The 13,968-nt window shown below is 34.0% G+C and overlaps 1 protein-coding gene across 5 annotated transcripts in view; it reads right to left on the reverse strand.

Moving 5' to 3' along the window:
• LOC128243251 (katanin p80 WD40 repeat-containing subunit B1-like) overlaps positions 1-13,968 on the reverse strand; it is a 28,560-nt gene that overhangs the window by 9,599 nt on the left and 4,993 nt on the right. For 4 of the 5 annotated variants that reach the window (XR_008262801.1, XM_052960889.1, XM_052960888.1 and 1 more), the window contains 11 exons: positions 13,324-13,441; positions 10,911-11,011; positions 10,275-10,400; positions 9,786-9,901; positions 9,370-9,441; positions 8,477-8,627; positions 5,252-5,388; positions 4,508-4,570; positions 4,020-4,144; positions 3,602-3,652; positions 745-1,034 (listed from right to left, as the gene is read on the reverse strand). Coding sequence is in view for 4 of the 5 variants with exons in the window: in XM_052960889.1 (XP_052816849.1) it covers positions 745-1,034; positions 3,602-3,652; positions 4,020-4,144; positions 4,508-4,570; positions 5,252-5,388; positions 8,477-8,627; positions 9,370-9,441; positions 9,786-9,901; positions 10,275-10,400; positions 10,911-11,011; positions 13,324-13,441 (1,350 nt within the window). In the remaining variant the exon portion in view is untranslated. The remainder of the gene's footprint in view (positions 1-744; positions 1,035-3,601; positions 3,653-4,019; positions 4,145-4,507; positions 4,571-5,251; positions 5,389-8,476; positions 8,628-9,369; positions 9,442-9,785; positions 9,902-10,274; positions 10,401-10,910; positions 11,012-13,323; positions 13,442-13,968) is intronic. The other variant, XM_052960890.1, reaches the window with a different exon arrangement.

The raw sequence follows: 13,968 nt of genomic DNA on the forward strand, positions 1-13,968 counted from the left end.
AGGTTTGATTCCCAGCCCGGCGTGCATGTGAGTTTTGTTTGTGGTTGACCAGTGGGTTTGGTGCCAATGACAGTGATTGATATAATATCGTTATAACTTGTTTCACAACAGAGAAACATATGCAATAACAATGGCATTTGATTCATTCTTGCTTCAGGGATTTTAACAGCTGATTATAGATTAGTGTCAGCCCTGTAATATAGCTTTAGTGATAGTCTGAGAATGAGGTATATATGCCCATAGCAGACTTATGGGGCTTAGACTCTTTTTACAAAAGTAATTTTTATTAATTTCAAAGTACTTCTTACAGTTTTTAATGCAAAAAACTGAGCAAAAACATAATCTTCACAAAGGTCCACTGGTCTTAAGTTAAAAGCTCTCAATTCTTATTTCAGGATTAATCCTGAACTTCAGAACCTGTTGCTTTTCTTTAGCGTTGCCACAAAAAATTTCTGAGACTTTCACTGACCAAATAATAATTTTACTGTCTGATATCACCTTATTGTATCCAACACCCCCCCACCCCACCAGCCGTCAAATCCACACATTTACTGTTTAAAAATCACTAACTTTTCCCAGTAGGTGGCAACCCTGTCAGCATGCCATCTCCTATCAAAGAGCATATCATAGGTCCATGTAGCCCTTGCTTATTTTTACTACTTTAAATACAGTTTTCTAAGTCCCAGCTTCACACGATTCCATAAAACAATCTAAGTTTCTAATATTCACAGGTCTCTCACTTACTGGCAAAAAGTCATTAGGATCAACACCAGCTGGCGAGGTCTGTCTCTGATTCACTGGAGGTTGAGCCACAGGCTGTCTATCAACCTCCCTGGGAGCACGCTCAACCTCTCTCGGGGCTTCTTTGGGCTCAGACTTTGGTTGTGGAACATCTACAGGTTTACTGGGCTTGGCTGTCGGGGGGAGCTCACGTTTTTGACGTGCCTGCTGGATTCTACTAGATGTTGGGGGACGACCGGCCCGAACAGAAGGTTGGGCTGGCTGTTTTACTGGCACCGGCTCGGGGAATACCTCTAGAAATTGGTGAAAATAAAAATTGCAGTTTTTACATCAATAGATTAAGAAAAAAACACTTTTTTTTAAATTGTATGAAAATTCCCCCCAAAAATATGCTTATATATACAAGAATTATTGCTGCTATCTAAAACAAACTTAGGTACATGTAAATGTACAGTTCTACTCAACAGCAGAACAAATCTTTTAATCAGAAAGTCATAGCCTCAAGAAAAGTTTTTTCGTTTACTATTGAACGTATATAGATCAACAAGAGCACTATGATCATTCATTTTTTTCAGGCAATCAGACGGTATACCGTAAATGACTGGGTATAAGACGATAGGGGGTATTAGACGCAGGGAAAAAAATCTGTGAAAAATCCGAGAAAAAAACTTTTAATCTATGTTTTTGGTTAAAAGACGCATAGAAAAAATGTCAAAATCGTCCGGCATTTTCAGCCACCATGTTTGTTGACAGTGACAAAAATTATTTTTTTCGTGAAAATGGCGAAGGTTATCTTTAAAACCATACAACCATACTGTCGAGAATGAAAAGTTATGTTATGCAAAAAATATTTTGACAGTGCCCAACTTTGTTTTTTATATGTAAGTTTGATTATTGTTTAATTCAATTTATTATTCAAAATAATATTGAATACCGTAATTCACAAGAGTTCGGACACCATAAATTAAATATTTTTTTTGCTCTCCAAATACATAGAAAATTATCATTTTTACATTTTATTTACATGTTTGTTTAACCTGCCTTTTTTCTTCATGTTTGGTTTTACCACTTATTAATTTATCCGTAGTAATCAATGGTCATAAACTTATTTATTACGCCTATAAGTGTAAATCCTTCATGAAGTTAATTAAAACACCATTTTATACATGCACTGAATTGAATAAACACATTCTATCGGCTTCAGATCAAAGAGTCACACTGTGTGACGTCACATAACTTACAGTTATACCCACGAGGATCTCGTGGAGAGCATGGACATTGCTATGCAGGATTAATGTACGATTATTGCTTCATATAGTCTATAAGTGTGGTACAAGTTTGAAAGCTTATTGGCAGATCGTTTTACAAACATGCCATGTGGATGTTTTCTTAATCCCTTGATTGCCCTTGTTGTTTGTTTAATCCTCAAATAAATATATCACACTTCCTTTTCAACAGGCAATAAATCGTTTAGGATGGGTAGTAACTAATTAAATTGTCACAGTGGTGTATACGGTTAGGTAATCTAGCCAGGCATTGTAAAGATAAAAATCAATAATCTTCGTCTGTGAAACTTGGTAACTATGAAAGTTATGATTGATGTATTTGGGAAATAATTATGGGTGTCCAAATATTTAGAGTGTACGAACTCTTAGGTGAATTATCGTAACTTTAATCGAAAAATATTTTTGTTGAAATTATAAACGTCTTACGATATACCGTATCCCGATCTTCCAGTGCCGTTTTAACCCGTATATACTCGATCAATATGACGCGAGTAACATCCCTTTCTACATAAATCTAAACAAACTCTCGGCTAGAAATTGACCTCAGAAAAAAAGTTCAAAAAATTGTTACTGGGTATTATACGCAGGCATTTTTTTGCATCAAAATCTGAGGGAAAAAAGTGCGTCTAATACCCAGTCATTTACGGTACTTGAGGAATATTTTAGCATGACTATGGGACTTGCTGGACATGGAAATATTGTCACTGGAAAGTGTGATAAATTTCATATAAATACCTTAAACTGATCATTATTAACACTTTATTTTCATGCAAAGCCTATGGCTACTAATACTGTGCTGTTGATGATTTTGAAGCTATGACAAACTTATTTTAACAAGAGCTGTCATAGGACCATGCACTCGACCATACGCGCTTGTCTAATTACCAGGTTTCCTTTTGTGAAAACCTGGTCAAAGATATAAAAATGAAGGAAAAAAAAAGTCAATAGGGCAATAATTTGTAATTAGAGATAATATGGGGGTATGTTAGCTAATTGTAAGAGGGTTGTCAATAATTATGTGAAGTATTAAGTCAATTAACCCTTTGCATGCTGGGTAAATTGTCGTCTGCTCAAAAATGTCGTCTGGTTTATTCTAAATTTCTTTTAATTTACTTAAAACTTTGGGGATATATTGACTGAGTGGCAAACAGCTTGGAACCTGACCAGGCGCCGAGTTACTCGGTGTCTGGTCTGGTTCCAAGCTGTTTGCAAAGCCTTTAAAATCGCCATCAGCAGCCTAAGGGTTAAATGAAGGGTATTGAAGTTATAGAGAAATCCAAACTTGCCCTAAAACTTTAACCAGCCCTTAAACTTTAATCTAAGTCAATCAGGGGCCATAATTTGTATTTAGAATAACATGGAATAAGGTAACCTCATTGTGTGATTGTCCTGAATAACTGTGTGAAGTATTATATGAATTTGATAAAGGGTATTGGAGTTATAAGTGAAAATGCAAACTTGCCCTTAAACTTTTAACTGGGCGCTGACACTGGGGCAAGTAGTAAAGCCTCCATATTCTACGAATAGTTGCGCTAAAAACTAACTAGCCAATAAAAATGGTCTTTTTCACCCACCATCTTCCTGCGGTGCCTGGAATGGTTCCTGGGTTCTCCCTGGGGAATGGTCTATAAGCAGGGAATGAAAGCGTGCAAATACAGACAATATAAAAATGATAATGAACAGATCACAAGATAAGAAATGGGTTTAAAGCCAATATAAAATGTTGTCATGAGCTGATAAAAATTAGGAATAAAAAGACATGATTATAACTTTTGATAGGATGATATACTGAATAAAATCAATGGCCTTAGTGATAATCTTAAATGTAATTGAAGGTAAGTGTATGGACAAGAATCAATAACAACACATACATTTGCCAGTCTGCTAAGTCAGATTATAAAACTTATGAAAACGGGGATTTTTGAATCCATAAATTGAAGTGCAGAGGCATTTTGATGGATTCATAAATGAAATTGTGAATGTGGTGCAAACCTAGCCTGTGTCTTGGATTGAAAATCTCCTGGTAGTCTTTTGGGTCACGTATATCTGCCACGGACTCCCTGTCCTCCTGGTCTGGACTGGCGCTATTTGGCTCCTCCACATCCTCTTTTGGAACACTAAAAAATGGAAGACTTGGTTAGCCATACTTAATACAGGTATAAACTCAATTCTTACCACTGTAAACCAGTCAAATGTATCTGCCACAGACTGACTCCCTGTCCTCCTGATATTTCTTTGATATTTATTAAAGGCAGAGTTATGGGCCTTGGGTGTATTGTCATTGGCAAAATGTGTACTTCATTCATAAATATTTTTTAAGAGGTCAATGTTTAAGACTTTGACAAGAATGCCACTGACAAAAAAAACAAAGACCATGACATTACCTCTGGTTTATTTACTTGAAAACAAACAAACAAAAGACAAATACGAACTTAAAGGATTTATACTACACCTAACACTATGATAATAAAGCATGTTACCTTGCCTGTCTCGAAGACTGTGTTGGAGGCCGCTCTGTGAGGAAGCTGCGTCGACCATGACTGCTGCAAAGCATATAAAACAAACAAGTGTATACAGCACTGCTGATTTTTTTAAACGTTAACAAGCAGCGCAGACCATGACAACTGCAATATTTATATGCAACAAGAGGTATTTGTCAAATATAATGGAACCTGAGCGCCTCATTGTCCGAAACATGTGGAAGATTGAATGAAGATGAAATGCATGGATTTTTAATGGTTGCACTAAGTTTTCAGGAATGGGAAGACAAGCATTTCGATCTTTGAACTACTCTCTAAATTCACAACACTGTTGACCATACCCTTTGACCGCTAAAACAGTAGGGATGGCTCTAAAACAGTAGGAGTAATCTACTAGTCAAGGGAAACCTACCACTGAAGTTTCATAGAACTGGGTTGAAATGTTCTCAAGTCATTGTGCAGTTAAAGTTTTCATAAGACTGTTGATTGTGACCTTCTGATCTCAAATACAATAGGGGCCATGTACTAGTCAAGAGCAACAACCTACCACTTAAAGTCCATGGTTTTTAGTTAAACAGTACTTAAAATCATTTTATGGAAAATACTGAACAAATCGGACATGATTGCCAACAACGGACAGATCAGTGCTTTTTATAGAAATAATCAACCTTAAATTTAAAATGAGCTTGTCATTGATCCTTCAAAAGTCTTGCAGTGTATACAGGTGCAAGTAGGAGCAGATACCTGGAAAGGGGTGGGCCCTGTTGGGCCGGTTGGCCCTGTTGGCCTCCTTCCTCGTGAGGGATTCCACCATGTGGATGTAACCTCTTCAGATCTATCACAAATGTAGACACGTTAGTCTTGGAAAACGAAGCACCAATCTGCAATACAATATGAAACATAATTATACTTTCAACAAATACTCTGTCTTGTTAAGCATAGAAATGCTACATTGTAAAAAAAACTTTGCAATGGAGTTTATATATATATAACTTATTATTATCCCCTGCCTATGAAATAGGGAGGGGGATATTGAAATGGCGTTGTCTGTCCGTCCGTCCGTCCTTCCTTCCGTCCGTCCGTCACCTGCGTTTTTTCAGTAACTAGCCGGTATAATTTCATGAAACTTAAAATAAATATGAACCACTATACTGGAATGATGCCCATCCAAAAAAAAATTTGATTGGTCAATTGTCCTTGGAGTTATTGCCCTTGATTTTTTGAAAAATGCACATTCACAGCCATTTCTCAGTCACTAGCTGGCAGAATTTCATAAAACTTAAAATAAATATGAATTACTATACTGGGATGATGCCTGTTCATTTTTTTTTTGGATTGGTCAATTGTACTTGGAGTTATTGCCCTTGATTTTTTGAAAAACTCTCATTTACAGCCATTTCTCAGTAACTAGTTGGTAGAAATTCTTGAAACTTGAAATAAATATGAACCAACATACTGCGATGATGCCTGTTTATTTATATTTTGGATTGTGTAATTTCTATATGAGTTATTTGCCGTTAACTTATTAAAAGATCCATGTTTGCAGCCTTTTCTATGCAACTAGCTGGTAGAATTTCATGACACTTGGAATAAGTAAGAACCAACATACTGTGATGATGCCTGTCTATTTTTCTTTTGGATTGGTCGATTTTCCTTAGAGTTATTGCCCTTGATTTATTAAAAAATCATTGTTTGCAGCCGTTTCTCAGTAAAACCAATGTGCTTATCTTATTCTTTCTGAGATTTTTTTTAACCTTCAAGCACAAACAAGCCATCAAGCACAAACAAGCCATCGTTGGCGGGGGATATCTTCTCACTGAAAATGCTTGTTATTATTAATTTTGGTGTGACACACACAATTTTCAATAAATTATCAAGAAATCAAGAAAGGCCAAAAGTATCATAGTGTTTTACAAGAGTTATTTAACAGTTAAGAGAGCAACATCTCCAACATTGATTTTCTCTGTCAATCACGGAAATAACTCGACAAATATTCCAGCCAGAACTGTGGGTCTTGCTACAAAAAACAAGAGATGTCGTAAGACAGCGCGCTCGACTTCGCAGCTTTGACTTAGAAGTGAATACAATAACAATGTTATATTACCAAGTTTGGTCTATTTATGTCAAACCTAACTAAAATTATTCAATACATAAGGTGACTTTGATGCTGCCCTCCCACCACCCTAAATGACGCAATTCATTCAAATAACTTGATTTCCCATTATGAAAATGTGGTAAAGAATATACAAATATGCCTTTCAAAAGAAATTAAAATAATAATAAAAAAATAATAATAATAAAAAAAATTCAAAGGCCATATAGTATAGCCCTCCTTGTTTTCCCTCGGTAAAAAACTGGTTAAGAATCTTAAAATGTGCCTGTCAAAAGAAATAAAAAAAATATATATATTCAAGGGACATAATTTGTATTTAGGGTTAAAATGGAGTTACGTTTCTTGTTGTGAGATGGTCGTAAATAATTTTGATTTTTATTAAGTGCATTGAATTAAAGGTATAGAAGTTTTTTTTATTAAAATCCCAACTTGCCCTAAACTTTTACTTGCCTAAACCTCATTATGTGACGGCTCTAAACAACTGTGTGAAGTATTAAGTCAATTGAATGAATGAATGGTATTGGGAGTTTTGAGTGAAAATCCCAACTTGCCCTAAAACTTTAACCTGCCCTAAAACTTTAACCTAAGTCAATCAGGGGCCATAACTTGTATTAACGATATGGAGTTATGTAACCTCATTGGGTGATGGTCCTGAACAATTGTGTGAAGTATTAAGTCAATTGAATGAAGGGTATAGAAGTTATTAATAAATATCCAAACCTGCCCTTAAACTTTAACCTAAGTTCCATAGTCAATCAGGGGCCATAATTTGTATAAAAGATAATATGGAGTTATCTAACCTCATTATGTGATGGCTCTGAACAACTGTGTGAAGTATTAGGTCAATTGAATGAATGGTATTGGAGTTTTAAGTGAAAATCCCAACTTGCCCTAATACTTTAACCTGCCCTAAAACTCTAACCTAAGTCAATCAGGGGCCATAACTTGTATTAAGGATAATATGGAGTTATGTTACCTCATTGTGTGATGGTCCTGAACAACCGTGTGAAGTATTAAGTCAATTGAACAAAGGGTATAGAAGTTATTTATAAATATCCCAACCTGCCCTAAAACTTTAACCTAAGTTTCATAGTCAATCAGGGGCCATAATCTGTGTAAAGAATAATATGGAGTTATCTAACCTCATCATGTGATGGCCCTGAACAACTGTGTGAAGTAATAACTCAATTGAATGAATGGTATTGGACTTATAAGTGAAAATCCCAACTTGCCCTAAAACTTTAACCGGACGCCGACGCTTGGGCGAGTAGTATAGCCCACCTATTCTTCGAATAGTCGAGCTAACTATGTGTTATGTCACTGGTAAAATGTATATTAATAATTACACTGCTCCAGCCAGGATTTGAAAAGGGCAGGGTGCTAGGTCAGAAAGGGCACTTTTGATGCACATTGAAAGAGCCTTGAATGGTTCAACTCATATTGTGTAAGTGTTATAAACACTTTCAATACTTATAGTTTGTTATGAATACCTTAGCTGTTTTCTTAACTTTAGTGTCATCATTATGTTTATTTATTCATTTAAAACCTATTTCTGAAAATTAACCCTGTCAAACAAAAGGGCACAGCAGGATGTAGTAAAAGGCAGCAGGGTGCTTGAAAAGGGCAGCGGGGTGCCCCACCCTGCTATTTAGGCCTAGCCGGAGCACTCAATATTTGTGTAAATATGATCAGTTTTTGAGTTATGGTTAAAATATATGCCTGATGATCACACATAAGCTATGGCAATTTATGTCTACCACTCATTCAGTGTTTTTTTATTAAGGGGAAACAAAAAGCCAACAAAAACAGAAGAGCTAACAACATTCAAAGTTGATATATTCTTGCATGACACCTACTAGTTGTGATGAGGTGATGCCAATGTCGGCCACCTCTCCCCAGGCAATGGGCACAGAGTCATAACACTGGGTGGGCTCCCAGCCATACACCTTGAGGAAATCCTTCACTCCCGTATACAGGCATGCACCCTCTGGATCAAACTTTATACACCTGAAATTTACAAGATGGTTACAAAAGATAAAAATGTTTTTGACCCACTTTAAGTCAATTAAGTTATTGTCCAATTAAATAAGATTTGTGATTTTTAATAGCTATTTACTGTGCCATTAAATATTTGATGGTAGGAAAAATAACATTCAAATATTTAAATAAAATCATTTGAATAGTATTTAGAACAAACATAATTTTATTTTATACCTGTTATTATAAAGTTCCAGACTAAAATATTGCATGCTTTCAACATAAGATATGGAAACTGGAAAAAAATCTGTATTAATCACTGCATTTTCTGATCCCATATCAGAAATGGCTGACTGCATATCCACAAATCCACTTCCACAATACTCAGTGAAAGAAAAAAGACACTTGTCGTCAAATTTAAATGATTTTGTAAAGAAAATTATTATCTTTATACTTAAGTTTTTTTAGTTCTAAAATAAAAGAAATATTATTTCATTTGCTTGATCTGTGGGTTCGTATCAATTATCGTTGCTTGCATAAAGATTCATCGCACTCGACCTAATATGGATTTTATGCAAGCACCTTAGAATTTGAACATGTATATGAAAACCTGACAGTATCAGTTGCGGAATCCAAAAATACACACTTCCTCCAAATATCATAGAATATATCCAATAATACAGAAGAGACTATGAACATAGATTCTACAGTATGTGAACATACAGTAATGCCCTGGTACACTTGCATGCAAGCAAACTTTCAAGTAACTTACCTAACTGGGTTCGCATCGTGTTCTGTTGTGCATATTAGTTGGAATGTGTCAAGGTCCCAGAATTTTACAGTTCTGAAATAAGACAGAAAATAATGAAACAATATTGGTCCTTCATTCTAATTTTGCATTACACATTATCATATCAAATACAAAAAGAAGAAGAGTTTTTTGAAGTTAAATAATTCTACATGCATACATCAAAGCAAAACAGCCACCTACTCTGTTCTAAGTAAAATATTATTTTTTTCCCCTCAAAAACTTTCAAATTATATTTCTAAAAAGCTCCTTAAAACTGTTAAATAACTGTTTTATACAATATTTTTTTCAATAAAATTAATACTTGAACATCTCAGAAAACAAAAGGTAAAAATTGCGTGAAAATCCTTATTTTACATCAATTCCAAATTTCTACATACTTATCGGAGCTTCCTGAAGCTAGCAGCATTTCATTAGGATGGAACTCTATGACATTAATTCCTGCCGTATGTAGCCGTAGGTCTGTAAGCAACTTCCCAGCCGTCAAGTCCCAGATCTGTAATCATACAACATACATTCTCTGTGATGGCTTCATTTACTCCTTTTGTTGGAAAGTCATCATGCCATATTTGGCAGAAAATGTTTCAATACACTAAAGAAGTACTTAAGTTTGGTGAACATAAATAATGGATGATCAAACTGGTAATTGATTATCACCAATTTTGGGCACAAAGCTTTAGTTATTTAGTTAATTTGATCATAGCGCAATCAGAGCCTTCATACTTTTTTGGAGTTTAATTACATACTATCTATAAATTAATGTCAGGTTTCATGAAAAATACTGTTATTTCATTGTGAAAACAAACTCCTCTATTTATTTTCTAAATACACAACTGACACCAGATAAGTACACATTTCTTGACCCTAACCTTAATGAGTCCATCCTCCCCTCCAGTAGCGATCCATTTCCCATCAGGACTGAACCTCAGGGTGTTTACAGGGTTGGTGTGACCCTTGTATGTGTAGATGCAGCCCTTACGCCGGATGTCCCATAACTAAAGATTAACCAAGTAATCATTCATAACTGTTTGATATAACACAGATAATTTTTTCTTTGTTGACTAAATTTGTTATTCAGCAAGGAATAATTATAATAATTAGTATTCAGGGTTCTCAATAAGTTTCGGTTAAACCGTCTCAAATGGTAAAGTAACCAGCTTCTACTTATTCTACTGAAAATTCATTTAGTTTTCCAAATTTGTTCTTATTGAGAACACTGAGTATTCAATATAAAATATCATTTTTATACAGCCAACAACCAAATACTGCAAAATGTCTGAGATAGTTAGGTAGGTATCTTGCATCTTTGCAACTGTTTGTTAAGGAATAATTTATTTTTAAATATAACACATGCTACTCCTTTTTTTCACCATTTATCCAGTAAGATATTATAATACTAAATAATATATTAAGAATTGATGGATATTAATAACACGGTTATTTAAATACAGTCACAGTTGAATGCTTCCTACACAGAGTGTATGAATAAACAGTGGAATGCTCACTTTGACAGTGCTGTCCAGAGAACCAGATGCTGTGTAGTCACCATATGGATGGAAGTCCAGACTCCGTACACTAGACTTGTGGCCGGTCAATGTCCTCAAAACTGCAAAGGGAGATCAAAGTCTTTTGTAATTCACCTATAATGTAGTGCGCAATTGATGTCCACATAAATTTTAAAACAAACAAATGGTTTAGTTCTTGAATTTATAGGCAAATAAATGGTTCAGTTCTTGAATTTTTAGGCAAATAATTGTTTCAGTTCTTAATTATTAGGCAAATAAATGGTTCAGTTTTTAAATACTTTGGCAAATAAATGGTTCAGTTCTTGAAATCTTAGGCAAATAAATGATTCAGTTCTTGAAATCTTAGGCAAATAAATGATTCAGTTCTTGAATTTTTAGGCAAATAAATGATTCAGTTCTTGAATTCTTAGGCAAATAAATGGTTCAGTTCTTGAAATCTTAGACAAATAAATGATTCAGTTATTGAATTCTTAGGCAAATAAATTATTCAGTTCTTGAATCCTTAGGCAAATAAATTATTCAGTTCTTGAATTCTTAGCAAATAAATTATTCAGTTCTTGAAATCTTAGGCAAATAAATGATCCAGTTCTTGAATTAATAGGCAAATAATTGGCTCAGTTCTTGAATTCTTAGGCAAATAAATGGTTGAGTTCTTCAATTCTTACGCAAATAAATGGTTTAGTTCTTAAATTCTTAGGCAAACAAATGGTTCAGTTCTTGAATGCTTAGGCAAATAAATTATTCAGTTCTTAAATTCTTAGGCAAATAAATTATTCAGTTCTTGAATCCCTAGGCAAATCAATTATTCAGTTCTTGAATTCTTAGGCAAATAAATTATTCAGTTCTTGAATCCTTAGGCAAATAAATTATTCAGCTCTTGAATTCTTAGCAAATAAATGGTTGAGTTCTTGAATTCTTAGGCAAATAAATGATTCAGTTCTTGAATTGATAGGCAAATAAATGGCTCGGTTCTTGAATTCTTAGGCAAATAAATGGTTGAGTTCTTGACTTTTTAGGCAAATAAATGGCTCAGTTCTTGAATTCTTAGGCAAATAAATGATTCAGTTCTTGAATTAATAGGCAAATAAATGGCTGAGTTCTTGAATTCTTAGGCAAATAAATGGTTGAGTTCTTGAATTCTTAGGCAAATAAATGGTTTAGTTCTTGAATTCTTAGGCAAATAATTGGTTTAGTTCTTGAATTCTTAGGCAAATAAATGGTTCAGTTCTTGAATTCTTAGGCAAATAAATGGTTTAGTTCTTAAATTCTTAGGCAAATAAATGGTTCAGTTCTTGAATGCTTAGGCAAATAAATTATTCAGTTCTTAAATTCTTAGGCAAATAAATTATTTAGATCTTGAATCCTTAGGCAAATAAATTATTCAGTTCTTGAATTCTTAGGCAAATAAATTATTCAGTTCTTGAATCCTTAGGAAAATAAATTATTCAGTTTTTGAATTCTTAGCAAATAAATGGTTCAGTTATTGAATTCTTAGGCAAATAAATGATTCAGTTATTGAATTTTTAGGCAAATAAATGATTCAGTTCTTGAATTAATAGGCAAATAAATGGCTCAGTTCTTGAATTCTTAGGCAAATAAATGGTTGAGTTCTTGAATTTTTAGGCAAATAAATGGTTTAGTTCTTGAATTCTTAGGCTAATAATTGGTTTAGTTCTTGAATTCTTAGGCAAATAATTTGTTCAGTTCTTGAATTCTTAGGCAAATAAATGGTTCAGTTCTTGAATTCTTAGGCAAATAAAATGGTTCAGTTCTTGAATTCTTAGGCAAATAAATGCTTAAGTTCTTGAATTCTTAGGCAAATAAATGGTTCAATTCTTGAAGCAAATTATTAAGTTTTTGAATTCTCAGAAATAATTGCAAAGAAACGATTTAGTTCTTATATTCTCAGGCAAAGGAAATAATTTAGTTATTGCATTCTAAGGTGAAGACAATGAAATGATTCAGTTCTTATATTCTTAGACAAAGAAATTATTCAGTTCTAAATGAAGTGCAATTAAACACTATACAAACATGATCATGTCACTATTTAGGGGAAATTTCAACAGATCTTTAGTGAATTTAGGGCAATGTAATATAAATGCATACATTATTGATCACAGTAGTATATTTTGCCTTTATATTTCATCATTCTGGTATAATTTATACCAATAATCAATAACTGGTCTAATGGTTTATTTCTTAACTCATTTCTGAGTTGTTTCTCATTTTTTTATTGGAATTACAATAATTGGAACAACCTTTTCAAGGAACTTGTCAATGTTTAAAGAAATGACAAAAAACATTGGTCAAGACAAAAAATGAGCCATAGTTGCCTACACTTACATAATTACACCATATAATCCACAAACATAATCTATACAAAGCTACCTACTTTTGGCTTCAACAAGGTCCCATATTTTAAGGGCTCCTGACATCGAACCTGCAACCACCATCTCGTCAGAGTTGGAGAACCGAACCGACTCTACCGCTGTTGTGTGACCAGCCAAGCTCTGTAAGATGAATGTAATCAAATGTTAATTTTTGTTTTCAATTTCTTAATGTATCGGAACAACTATATCTATATGTGATGGCTGTTTGACCATAGATGAAAAGTTATCTAATTTTTTGCAGTTTTCCCCCTAAAATGGAGTCATCTCTCCAAACAACAAAAAACAAACATTGACACATTAATTTTAAAAGTCTTAGAAGCCTCAGGTAGTCTTCCATGGGCTTACAAAAGGCTCTCAGTGGCTCTGGGTTAAACAGTTATAGCATTGCAAGCAAATGTAAGTTTTGTCCTAATTCACCCAATGTTTGGCATCCATCTCGCCTGAAAGTCTGAGACAGTATTCAATAAAGATTCTTAGTGAAAATTTTCTTCGTGATTTTTTCTCCCAAATATTTTAAATACTCGATATTTTTTATGAAATTTATTCATATGCCTTTATTATTTGGATCTTTTTCGTGCATATTTTCATATCTTTAGTGTACGAAACGTGTTAGTTTTCTTTAAATTGAACTAAGGTAAGAAAACATT

This window comes from Mya arenaria, chromosome 8 (assembly GCF_026914265.1).
Source record: "Mya arenaria isolate MELC-2E11 chromosome 8, ASM2691426v1".
Classification (NCBI taxonomy): domain Eukaryota; kingdom Metazoa; phylum Mollusca; class Bivalvia; order Myida; family Myidae; genus Mya; species Mya arenaria.